This window comes from Hippocampus zosterae, chromosome 6 (assembly GCF_025434085.1).
Source record: "Hippocampus zosterae strain Florida chromosome 6, ASM2543408v3, whole genome shotgun sequence".
Classification (NCBI taxonomy): Eukaryota; Metazoa; Chordata; class Actinopteri; order Syngnathiformes; family Syngnathidae; genus Hippocampus; species Hippocampus zosterae.
In genome coordinates this window covers 1273150-1286217 of record NC_067456.1, presented here as the reverse complement: position 1 = coordinate 1286217, position 13068 = coordinate 1273150, and the positions used below count along the sequence as shown (strand labels likewise).

Here is a 13068-nt window from a genome sequence, read left to right as displayed (position 1 = left end):
TGGGCTTAAAACCGGAGACACGTGGAAGAAAACGGAAGACAACTATCAAAATGGACTGAAGAATTGCGGGGGGTGTGGGGGGGGGGGGGGTTGGGGGTTTGTTATTTTTTCCTGATGCTTTGACAGCTAAAGAAACATTAGCGGTGTCTAGAAAAAATGCGATCAATGGACGTCTTTTCAATTGCCGCATCAGTTTTTGTCTTCTTCGTCACGCCGTCCTGAACTTGATGATCACATGAATTTATCGTGTAATGGGAAATCATCTGCTGACTCTGCGTAATTACAAAATGAGTTTTGTACTGGGGGTTTTTTTTTTCCTTTCCATTTTTTGATTGACAGAAGCTTGTCTCCCCGAGGCCCATTGAGAAAAAAAATTGTGCATATTTTTAATGATGTCTTTTAAAAAATGACCAGCAGACGCAGCATTTATGAAAGACATACTATATAAAAAGTGGCAAAGGGAGTGATTATTCAAGACAAAGTCTTTTTCAAGTCGAAAAGTAAGTCAGGTGACCTTGTGGGAAGAACGCGGTCGGTCTTCGTCACTACATTGCTAAGCTATGTCGCAACGTCACTAAGCTAAGTCACCTACCAAAAAGGCTAGCGATTAAAAGGTTTATAGCTATATGAAGGTCCACATTTAGTTTTTGCCGACTTGCTTCCCACTGGCCAACGACCGAGGAGTAAAAATAGCCTTGTTTGTATTTCACTTGTGCTCACAATCAGTTTCCCCCGCCACCCACGGAGGCGGCAGCGTCCTCACATTAGCGCCATTTCCAAACATCTGCTGACCGAGTCAGAAGCGATCTGCTGCCTCTCGCGCCAGCCCGACGTGACATCATCCTCATCCTCATCAACAACACCTCCGGACACGGTCCCCCCCCCCCTCCTCCTTCATTAAAGCGCCACGCGGAGAGCTTCCGGCAAGGTGACTGCGCCCCCCCCCCCGCCGACTGCAGTGCTACTGGCTCACGGGCCGCTCCGTCAGCTGCCTGCTCGGGTCGGCTCGGGTTCAGATGGGCGGCAGAAGCGCAAACGAGGCCCGCCGGGAGCTTGGCGGATGGGCGAAATGATGTTGTAGCTTTAGCATTAGCATTGACACCCACCGGAACACAACCTCGCCACGACAGGTGAACTCTCTTGAGATTGGCTCCAAACGCATTGCGCCAATAACACAGGGTGGTTTCTGTTAGCATGTCGCTATGATGGCTAGCGCGAAGGATGGATTGAATAGAGGATTAGCTGGATGACGGACGGACAGTTAGACCCATTAGACGGAAATTCCAACACGGGCACACAGCTAGCCTAGCCTAGCTAATTCAGTTGGCCAAACTTTCCAGTAACCACGCATAGCGAGTAGCAAGGCCTAGCATTAGTCGTTGAAAGCATTTTGGATGGCAAGCTAACGAAATTATTTTAACAGGGAACACAAACACAGTTTGCTCCCCAGCTAGCAAGAAGATCTTAGTTAGCAGGGTAACGTTATCATTGTTTCAACAAGCTAAGAGGGTATGATCATTTTGCGGGTAATGGGCAACTGGAGCTAGCCTAGCTGGCTAACACTTAGCTGGACAACGGATGGACGACAAAGGATGATACCGAAACATAAACAGATGGTCCACGGATGTGGATATTTTCCCGTAGCGGTTGAGTCTTAACTCTTAACGAGCTGGAAGGTGCGGCGGCCCTCTGCCTTGGCGGAGGTCCGCCAAGTTTGGTTTTCCCGCCGGCACCTGTGCAAACGAGGGCAACCCGGCAAGCCAGACGGCCGGGGCGGGCGAGAGGAAGCGGAGCGTCGCGCTGTCAAAACACAACCTTGTGGCACCGGCTCAGCGGTGGATTTAGCGGCTAGCTGTTAGCTGCCGCGCCGCCTGCCTCGTCTTGAAAATAGACGCCGGCAAAGTCCTGAGCGCACCGCCACCCTCTCATGTGCCGCGTGGCTTCCAGGCGGGTAAACACCAACACACTCCCTACCAAATTCTACCACTTACACACAAAAATGGCGAATCGGTCGCCAGCTTCATATGCCAATTTGAAACCATAACCCCAAATTAAAATTGAACTTGAAACTATCACCCTGTCTGCAAAACCGAATTTGAAACCCCGACATCGGCTGGAGACCTGACCTAAAACCCTAACCCAGGGTGACAATCCTGACATGCTATACTAAAGCTTTTTGGAAAAATAGTTTGAAATCCTAATTTTATTTTGAAAGCGCACACTTGGCTTTCCAACCAGGGTTTGGGTTTCAAGAGAGAGTTAGTCACTCACACTCACCATACACACACACACACGCACACACACACACACCACGCAAATGCAGACAAAGCAGAAGGTGCGCGACTGCATATTTTTTGTAAATGCGAGACCTGATTTTTGAGGCAATGAAGACCTTGGAGGGATCATATGTGCAGATACGTGTGTGTGTGATTGTACCACGCCTCCGGTGACTGGACAGAGGGAGAGGTTGCACATTGTCCACTCCGTCCAAATACACACACACACACACACACACACACACACACACACACACAGCAGTGTATAATGGTGCTCCCTGTCGGGCCGCATAAATCTGCAAGGGCCCAATTAAAGATCCCCTTTAGCGTGTTCACCACCAGCACATGCGTGTAAATATGGACACAAAACAACAACTCACACACACACACACACACACACACACACACACACACACACATACAAATATCTTGCTTTACACTCCTTTTGTATTTGAAATATAATGTGACTTTTTTTTTTTAATGAAAACGTTTGGTGAAACGTGTTTGGACGACAAACGTCACGTGGACAATTCCCTACTCTAAATTTACAAGATGATTTCAAAAATAAATTTTTAAAAAGTTGTTTTTGGGGAAGGTGAAAAAAACGGAGGTAGTTAAAATCGGTGTGCCATTTTCATATGGCTAAATCAATAACGGTAAAGACGCTTTGGATTTTTTTTTTTTTTTTTTTTTTGGCCACCTTGGTTTCATGTGTAAATGTGTCTGGTGCTGAAACCGCCAGGCTTCACGTCCGATTTGCAAAAAGCGCGAGATGATTTGAAATTGTAGGAATTCCTAGGAAACACGATTCTTGTGAACAAATGGCAAGGGGGGCGGGTGGACTCACGTGCACAAAAAAATAATACTAATAAATCGCAATGACGATAAAGACGTGCACGAATTGACAAAGGAGCACGTGACTTTTCTGTCGGCTATTGCGTGAAAGCAAAGCGGCTCCTTCGTCGCGTCGCTCGGGCTCACAGATTCCTCTGGTGTATCGCAACAACATCGCGAGGTGCTCGAGGAAGCGTAAAGACATTTTGGCATTCAAACTTTGAGGAAAAACGAATATTTTTGTCTTTTTAGAAACAATTCCAAGTCCGATAAAAACTGTCAATAATTCAAATAATATTCATGTCCGCAAATAAATTGGTTTTCAAAGTAGAAATGCTTTTATCGTTGCTGGTTAAATTGCAAAAAAAAAAATAAAAATAAAAATCAATTTAATGGCACAGTAAAAAATATAATACAATAAAAAAAATTAAAAAAAATAAATTAATAAAAAAATAAATTAAAATATTAATTTTATTTTTTAAAATAAAATACATATTTTATTATATATAAATTATATAATTAAAATATAAAGTATTTATATATACTTTATAGATATACGGTATAATTAAAATATAAAGTAATTATACCGCCCACTCTAAAAAAGGATGTCACGTGATGTAAATTTGTCGTGAAATCTTTTTTTTTTTTTTTCCCTCCCGATTAAAAAGGAGCCGGGGCGCACGTCGGGAGCGTCTCGACGAGTGGCGAACAAAGGAATAATAATTAGACGGGTATGTCGGCGTTGACGGCGCTTGAGCTTATTTTTGGTGTCATGCGTTCGGGCGAGGGGGCGGTCGGCCAGCCGCCACCGGTCATTGTCCATAGCGCTCGCCGTCAAAGGGGCGGCGGCCTTGTCAGCTTTTCCACTCCAATCTCCACGCTGGCCGCTCGCAAAGTGACTGCGTCGTTCCGGCCTTTTCCTTCACATGACCAAGAAGATACAACAAGCGACCCCCCCCCCCCCCCCCCAGCACCCCCGCCTCGAGCCGCACAACCACCCTCCCCTTTGGGTTCGGGGCGGAGGCACGCCAAGGAAAAATAGGCTACATCATTTCTGGAAATGAACAATACTTATCCGTCCGTCGCATCTGTTACTTTGGGTTTGCGTTTGGGCTGTGGACGTGCTTGACGACAAGGCGTGCCCCCCCCCCAACCCCGTTTTTTTTTTTTTTTTAATTTAATTTTTTTTGTCTCGTCTGTTGTCAGTCGTTTGGACTCGGCCAAAGTTGAGCGGAGGCAAGTGGCGTTTTCTGTGGGAGAGGAACTTTTTAACGCTTTCCTCGGATTGAAACAAAAGTTCATTTTTCATCGTCAGAAGACCGTCCCGTCTTCAACAATCAACTACGAGCTTAAAATAATGCCCAAAATGTTTTGTCAATAATTTTCAAAGTCAAAAAGTCAAAATGCTTGTCGTAAAAGTTGTACTCCCCCTAAAAAAAAATTCTGTCAACAAGATTGTGACTTATATATATATATATATACATAGTATGTATATAAAAATATAGAAAAAAAAATATTGAATTTTTTTTTGTTTATCGCAACTGCAGGTAAGACTCATTTTTCTCTCTCACTCTCTCTCTCTCAATTATTCCATAATAATATAATAATAATATATATTTTTATTTATTTATTATATTTATTTTTATATATTATATATTAATATATATTAATTTTATAATACATAATACATAATAATAATACATTATTAATATGACATAATAATAATGTAATATTATTTATTAATATTACATTTCTGTTCTTTGTTATCCTTAAAAAAATAAAAATATAAAAAATAAACATTAAAAAAAGTTCATGCCTTGCTGAGCACCAGCTCATGTCAGACAAACTGGAGGCATCAATCCTTCACAACCCCAAGCGTCCGTCCGTCCGTCCGTCCGTCCGTCCGTCCGTCCGTCCGTCCGTCCATCGCCCGCTCCCTCCGCCCAGGCAGGTCGGGCCCGGCGGCTGAAATATGCTCTATTAATTTCCTGGCGACAAACGGAGAGGCCAAACATGTTGTCTTCAAATGTACAGCAGCATTCAAACAAATACGCAGAATCAAGTCATAAAATTATTATTTTTTTTTTTTGTTGTAATTTGTCGAATAACGATAAATACTGGGTGTAAAAATATGTCATTTTATGGATTGTACAGAAATAAAATCGAATACATTAAATAAAGGTATATTTATTTCCAAAATATTTTTTAATAGTATAAAAGTCTTCCGATATTAAAAAATATAAAAGTTTCAAACACTGATTATAAGATCGGGTAATAACAGCGCATGCTCGTTTGGTTGCCAACTGAAGGATCAAGTGTGCCAAAGCGAATACATTCAAGATTTCAATATCTTTCGTGGCGAAAATATTTCAAGGCAAAAATCTGTACAAAGTGCAACATTTCTTTGAAATGACGTGAAATTATTTTTGGACGATGGAAAAAAAAAAAAAAGGCTAATAATTAGACGGGTATGGTGGTGGCCCCCGCGGCGGAGCGGGGACTACGCTCTATTAACTCCCTGACGACAGGCGGGCGGGAAGGTATCTTGGGAACGGCAAAGTCTCGCCAGGGTCCGAAAACCTCGGGGGCGTCCGTCTTGTCACCCACCCGTCACGTGTTAAGGGGACAAAAAAAAAAAATTTAAAAAAAAAAAAACGGACGGTTGGGCGAGTTCCGCGTTGACGAGACGTCGCCGAGAGGAAGACGAGCAGGATTGGCAGGAGGCCCCGCCCCCTGACCCACTACCCCCCCGCCCCCAGACTCCCCACGCCCCGCCGGGATTGTTCTGACAAACTCTTCTTTTGTTTTCCTTGCACTGCATTCGGTGTGAATGATTGTGGGAAAATATAAAAATTAAAATCATCGTCGTAAAAGGGGCTCTGGAAGAATATTGAAGTCAATATAAATACAGGGGAAAAAAATGTGAGAAATTCTTCTCTGATATGTGGCGGCGGGCGTCCGGACGTCATCGGCGTGGTCCTCTAACGCCGGACGCGGCTGAAATTTACACAGCGACCCTGAAGGCAACACAAAGAAAATAATATCGTTAGGAAGAACCGAGAAAAATCATTTTCGATTATCGGGGGGGAGGGGGGGGGAAATTGTACAATACAAATATTGAAATATCATAGCAAACAATAAAATTTAAAAAAATTAAAAACATCCTGCCTGTGTTGAAAAACTGATGTAAAAAAAAAGACTCATTGTCTATGGTTGTCGTTATAAAACAAATTTTTTAAAAATTAATCTTCTCAATCATATACTTATTTTATCCACATGATTATTATTCCTACTGTTATTATCATACATCCAATACTACATTATGAAGACGTCCGCATCACTGGTTAGAATCCAAATAAAGTAGTACAAATATATCATGTCTCTAAGCTACAAAACAATTTCAAAATAAAGCTCCGTCAATAAGTAAAAAAAGGCGAGCAAAGAATGAACAAAGGATGTCGAACAAATAAAGCCGCTCGGATAGAGAAATCACTCAAGGTCATAACGTGAATCATTTCCAATGCCCGATATGCAAACCCCAAATAAAAGTGGACATTGGGGCTTGAGAATTTTTATATTTTATTTTTGAAAGCAACTTGAGCCTGAATCAAAACTCCAATTGAAATGTCGAGAATAGATTTGGACAACAGCTGATGCAAATATGGCATCAGAACGTCTTGTCCTGTCGCGCGTGAATGCGCGGACGCATGTGTGCGTGCGCCAACAGTTGCCGCGGCGACACCAAGAGGGAGCTCTCACACAGCGAATCCCTCCACTGCACACCCGCGGACAGAAACTGCGAGCGGACGTGCTGAAAGCACAAAAAAATCAAACGGCGTGTGCTCGTGGAGGCGCTTCACATTGTTGAGCTCATGTGGACTGAATTCCGGTGGTGACAAGTAACCAAGTACAAATACTTTGTTACACTGCTTAAAGGGGGACTACATTTTTTTTTTTTAGCAGAATAAATGAGAGTTGTGCATCATGTAAAAAAAAAAGAGTAGAGTAATGAATTAAAAAAATGCTCATTTGACTCATTCAGTAGCAGCCGATTCTGGACCAAGTCTGAAAAGACGTTTAAAAGCGTCTTTGGGAGTGAATAAGTGAACTTTTAACTGCGCCCTCATCGGGTTTTGTTTTTTTTTTGCCTCTTCAGTTCATGTTCTCTCTCAGGAATGTTTTTTTTGCCTGGTGTTTTGTAAAGAACTGATCTAAGGATGTTTGCTTTTGTTCGCTTTTAACAATCCTTCAAAAATATCCAAGGTAAACATCGTGAGCGATCGCCCGACTGGTAAACACTTTTCTTCGGTTTATTTACGCAAAACTATCGGGGGCTGAATGACGAAGACGCTGCTCGTCATATCTTATCTATTTCGCGATCTACACACACACACACACAGACACAAACGGTTGAGGTCCCTCTTAGCCAATGAGATGCCACGAAGATGCCAGGTAATAGCCAATGGCAGAGCAGCTCTAAGTATGCTGCGTTCAGGAAACTCGGAGCTGCGAGAAGTGGCCCGTACTTTATTTTGACATATCGTATCTTTAAATTTCGTAACAAGAGGCAATATTTTCCTGTTGAGGCATTTCGTATGAAGAGACATTCGTAAGTGATGAAGTCAAGCAGCCAAAAATCAATTCAACATTCTTTAAATATTTACAACTACAAGTACATCAAAAGGTTTTGATGACACACCGAGTTGCCGAATAACAGAGCGCAAAATGCCCCAAATACGTCAAATTCTTTCTTCACTTCCTTGGTTACTTTCCTCGCACGCTTTGGTCAATAACGAGCAAATCCCGCCCGCTCTACAAATCAAAGAAAAAGTACAAATGTAAATTAGCCGGCCATGTGTCGCTTGCCGCGTTGACAGCTTGATGGCGACTTAAAACGCCATCCAATTTTTTTTTTTGTTCGTTTTTTTTTTTCTTATTGGCTTGTCAAGTGGAACGGAAGGATGCTTTACTTCCACTGACGAGATCGCGAAAGCAAAGTGCGACCGAATCACGGAGGAACAATCGTCCATCTGTGGCGTGGAAAAAGTCGACGCGTAATCCAGTGGCAAGATGTTTCTTTTGCGGCGAGAAGATGCCGGCTTTACGGAGTAGCGCGGATACTTTTTCCAGCTTCGCTAATCCGGGGTTTAGCGAGTCCGAATGCAACGTTGTGACTCAACGTGCTTCTCGTTTCACAAACAGTCTCTTTGCCGCATTATCGAGCAACATGCTCCGAGTTTACGTCGACCATTTCGGTTGCAAGCAGACGTTTCGGGCTCGTTTCCAGAATTCAGCCCTCATAGCAACATAAAATTTGGCTGATTTGTCCTTCATGAGTGGACCCACCAAAAAAAAAAACTAAAAATCTCAGGGGCCATCAAAAATTTGGTAAGCACGTCAATTTTCAGCAGAGTCTCAAAAAGGCATGCTTGCGAGAGTTTGCACGTGTTGTGAAGATGTTTTGTTTTTGTTGTTTGGGTCAGGATTTGTTCAAAGCTGCAAAAACACCGAAAAACCATCGCAAACACTTTTTCTTGCCTCAAAGAAATTTTGCACCTGTTAGAAAATGGATGGCGACAACAAAAACGATTTGCGACCATTAAATTTTTAATTAATTTAAAATTTAAAATTAAATTTAAAGTGACATTTAAAATTAAATTTAAAATGAAATTTAAAATTAAATTAAAAATTAAAATTAAAATTAAAATTAAATTTAAAATTAAATTTAAAAACCATTTGTCAACACCCAGCGAACGTCACTGCAACTTTTAACGAACACAGACAAAAACAAACAACAACAAAAAAAACAGTCCCTACGTTCGCTAACGCTCCCCGCCTGAGTGTTTCTCACGAGTTCGATCACCAAAAAGTTTCAGTAATCCACATCTGACGAAACGCAACATGGCTGCCGTTCGGGTTGAAATGCACCAATTGAGAGCCGTTAATGGTCATTAAAAGTAGAAAATTGAAGGCATCTGCAATGGACAGAGTGTGTGAGCAATCCACCCTCGTCCACAAGACTGCTGGCCATCTTGACGCTAGCCCCTCAAACACACACTGCCCACACAGCGCTGCCATCTGGCCTGCTGGGAAACGGCAGCCACCCGAGACTCGGCCAAAAGCGTGATGATCACCGACCACTCCGACCTTTCTTCTTTTTCGTTGCCGCACGTGGACGGTATCGTCGACGTAAACAACAAATCCTGGAATGAATGCTAACTAACATGCTAATGGGAAAATGTGCTATCATGAAACTGACAACCTGACCAGAGCATGGGCCGAAGCTGATCGATAATGATTCCAAATCATGCTCTCGGAGAATTGACAAAATGCTAACCAGCTCACAGTCGACACGCAATCGTAATCTGCGAACAAAATGGATGAAGCACAGTTTGGTCCACACCATGAAGTCAGATAAAAGGCTAACATACCAAAAGTTGAAAACACCCTGAATAGCCCGAAAAAATAAATATATAGATATATTTTTTAAAAGTGCTGAGGCAGACCAATAAGGTTTTTACTCATAACCCTGGAGTCAAGTCCTATTTTCCAACGAGAAGTGATAAAAATGCTCAAATCGGTCGTGTTCTCGGCAGGAGCGTGCGGGAGTCATTTTTGAGTTAGCGTCACGCTAAACAGATGCATCCACAAACAGATAGCGCTGATGCAGTCTCTCCTGAGTTTGCGGCACAATTTACGGGGAGGGTATTAAACCGTCGGCCTGTGATGCACTGCGTGAGTATCAAACACTCGGAAGGGAGGAAGCTGACAGAGCGGAATGTCGCCGTCGGAGCCGTCATCCGCTGACCCGGGATCGGCGGCGACAGCTTGTGCTAAAAAGTTAGCAAACGGCAGCAGCATATGCAGAGCAGTCTGGAAAAAGCATCTCTGAACTTCAGCGTCTGCACCAATCAATCGCTCATGGTGGATTTTTTTTTTCCCTTTCCTTTTTTTAAATTTTTTTTTTAATGAAACGGCAAAAAAAGATGAAGACGTCAGCCATTTTGGATTGAAAGGGTTATCTTCGACGTTAACAGTGGTCCCCACACAAAATCCTTTTGAAAATTCTTCTCTTGAAACCTGTTGAGTCAAATTCCATCACCTCGTTTTCACCTGCTCAAATTAGCGTCGTCTCACAAAGCTAGTAGCCGTTTGCCGCCATTTTGTCGCGGCTGCAGATGTTCGGTGCCCATCTGTTTCCCTCGAGTTGAAGCTTTCCCCCTCTCTCCATTTTTTTTTTTTTTTTGGGGGGTGTGCGTGTGCGCGCGGTAGTAAGTGCACATCATTGGCAGCTAAGCGCTCTGGGCTCCGTCCCTGCGCTTGTTCCAGAGAAATGCCAATAGTTTTGGCACGGGCGGCGGGGCCCTCGCAGACGGCGCTGGGATGGCACAGATGGCGCTAATGGACGAGCGGGATCCAACCGAGGGGACCCGAGCGGAGTGGCGCGCCGCCGCGCTGCCCGAATCGTTGCGCGGTGTTGAACGCCGCGGCGGGCCAAGTCGAATGCTCCCGCAAGCCGCAAAAGGCACGCATCAAGAATTTAAGAGCATGAAATAATCATAAGCGGCGCGCAGCGGGGCCGGCGCAGACAAGAAAAGATTGTTCTGCTTCGTGGAAGTAGCTTAGCAGCTAATTAGCGCTACACATGCAGTAAGCTAGCTAGCCTGTTTGTAAAAAAAAAATAATAATAAAAATACGAAGGGTTCAAAAGTGAAGCAGTTCTACTGGAAACACGAACAAAGACCTCATTTTATGACGGGAAAACTTTAACACATCAAATAGAAACGATTCATGTCATGAAGGGACGGGGCAACCATATTTTTTTTTTCTTGCCGTGAAGCTTTGCCAGGTTACACATTCTTTAGCGCCCTCTTTTGGTACAAAGTTGATCCTACAGTCTAATTCATCGGATTCCTCGATCTCGCTTATTTGATAGGATAGATTTGATAGCGACAACCCGAGTCATGTTTAATAAAATAAGTAATTTCTTTTGAGTTTGATATAATTCATTAGAGTATTCAATGATGATTTTAATTTATTTGAATACATTTTTCATTTATTTTGCTTGACTTTAATTTATTTTAATACATTTTTCTCATTTATTTTACTTTAATTCATTAGATTACAAAAACCAAGTCATAGTACAATAAAAAAGTAATCATTAATTAGAAATTAAGATCAAAATATGCCCACAAAGAAAAAAATTGCAAAATCCTAAAAAAAGAGCATCTGATTTTTACAAGAATTGTTTTTTTTAATTATTATTATTTTACTAGAATGAATATAGTTGATATTATGAGAATAAGGCATCATTTCTGAAAGTTACGTTGAAATATTAAGGCGAAGAAACAAAAAAGTAAATTGCTTATGAAAATGTATTACTGTATTACCTTCGCGTAAAAAGTGATTTTTTCCCCCCCACATTTACTGCCCCGCTCCCCGCATGTGTGCAAAATATTCAAATGTTTTTTTTTAAACACCGCAATTGTTTTTTTTCCCCCTGCCCAACGAAATGAAGCCAGAGGTCACACAGCTGCTCAGTGTCGCCAAAGCCGCGCCGTCCATAAAATGCAACAACTCCAAACAACAACAAAATACACACAGCGGCGGACATTTTGTTAATTCCCCCCGTGGGTGCCAGGGCGTATCAGCGTCGAGGGTGGCGGTGTCGGCAGTCGGGGGATGTGGGGGGGGTTCCACCGGGCTCATGTGTACTTTTAAATTAAGCGCGGGCATCACAAAGCGGCCCCGCCGGAGATGTCACATGTGCTTCCGAAGTGCAGCAAAAAAAAACCATAAGCTCGTATGTCTGCGGGCGCCGTAAAAGTCTCGTGTCGGCGTGCTCATAGAAACACGCAATTCAGCATTAGGAGACTTTTTTTTTTACAAGCCACCGCAGCTCTTTAAATGCTGCCGAGTATTCATGTAAGCTGCCAATTTGAGCAGGCGCATACTGTCCTGCGCAACATAAAAGAGCGTTACAGAAGACGTGACATGAATACTTCTAATTTTGAAAATATATAAACATACTGTACATACAGTGCGTGTACATATACATTATATATATATATATATATATATATATATATATATATATATATATATATATACACACACACACACTTACAGTATATATCTGCAATACTGGTGGTGAGTAAATAACATCTTTATTGTGATCGAAGTTGAATATTCCGCAATGTGTAAGCAATGTGTCTAACCTATGTACATTTGAATTGAAATGAAATACTAAAGTAGGCTTTTGTTGATGGAACGCTCTAAATCGTCCCTCGGTGTGAGTGCGAGCGCGAATGGTTGTTCGGCTGGTGACAGGTTCAGGGTGTCCCCCCCGCCTACGACCCGAAGACAACCGGGAAAGACCCTCGTGAGGAGAAGCGGATCCGAAAATGGATGGATGGATTACGAGAGAGGGATAACGTTTCTTATTTAAAAAAATGTTTGACTCAACAGGCGAGTAGAATTTCTCCCCAAACGTCAGTCAAGTAAGGGTAACGCGTTACGAGCCACCGCCATTGCTTTGTCTTTTGGAAAGGAGACGCATCGCGTCGACGAGAGGCGTCTCGGCGTGGCTGCGAGCAAGCAAGACACAATTAGGGGCGTGTCGTCAATCAGCAAAGGAAAAGATTGGCGGAAAACGAGGCTTGGGGGGGGGGGGGGGGGGGGGGAACGTGCAAAAGTGTTAATAGCTCATTGTTGTCTCATCATCGGGACGCGGTTCAACGTTTGATTAGCATCGAGTCAGAACACAGCGACGCCTGTTTCGATGTTTTTCGACGCCGAGTTACAATTGGAATAAGTGGGGGAAATTGTCTTTGTTGAAGGGAATGAAATGAAAAACAAAAAACATGTAAATTGTGTTTTCTTCTGAAAATGTTGAGTTATCCCTTCACATTTTTACCACATGACTTTTCAATTGACTCATTATATGATTACACGATAT

General features: G+C 42.7%; 1 protein-coding gene across 1 annotated transcript in view; it reads right to left on the bottom strand.

The window, feature by feature from the left end:
- Positions 1-5281: 5281 nt before the first annotated feature.
- The window catches only part of antxr2a (ANTXR cell adhesion molecule 2a), a 47354-nt gene continuing 39567 nt past the window's right edge, over positions 5282-13068 (bottom strand). The window contains exon 17 of the mRNA XM_052068987.1: positions 5282-6127. Coding sequence (XP_051924947.1) covers positions 6092-6127 — 36 coding nt within the window. The 3' untranslated portion in view covers positions 5282-6091. The remainder of the gene's footprint in view (positions 6128-13068) is intronic.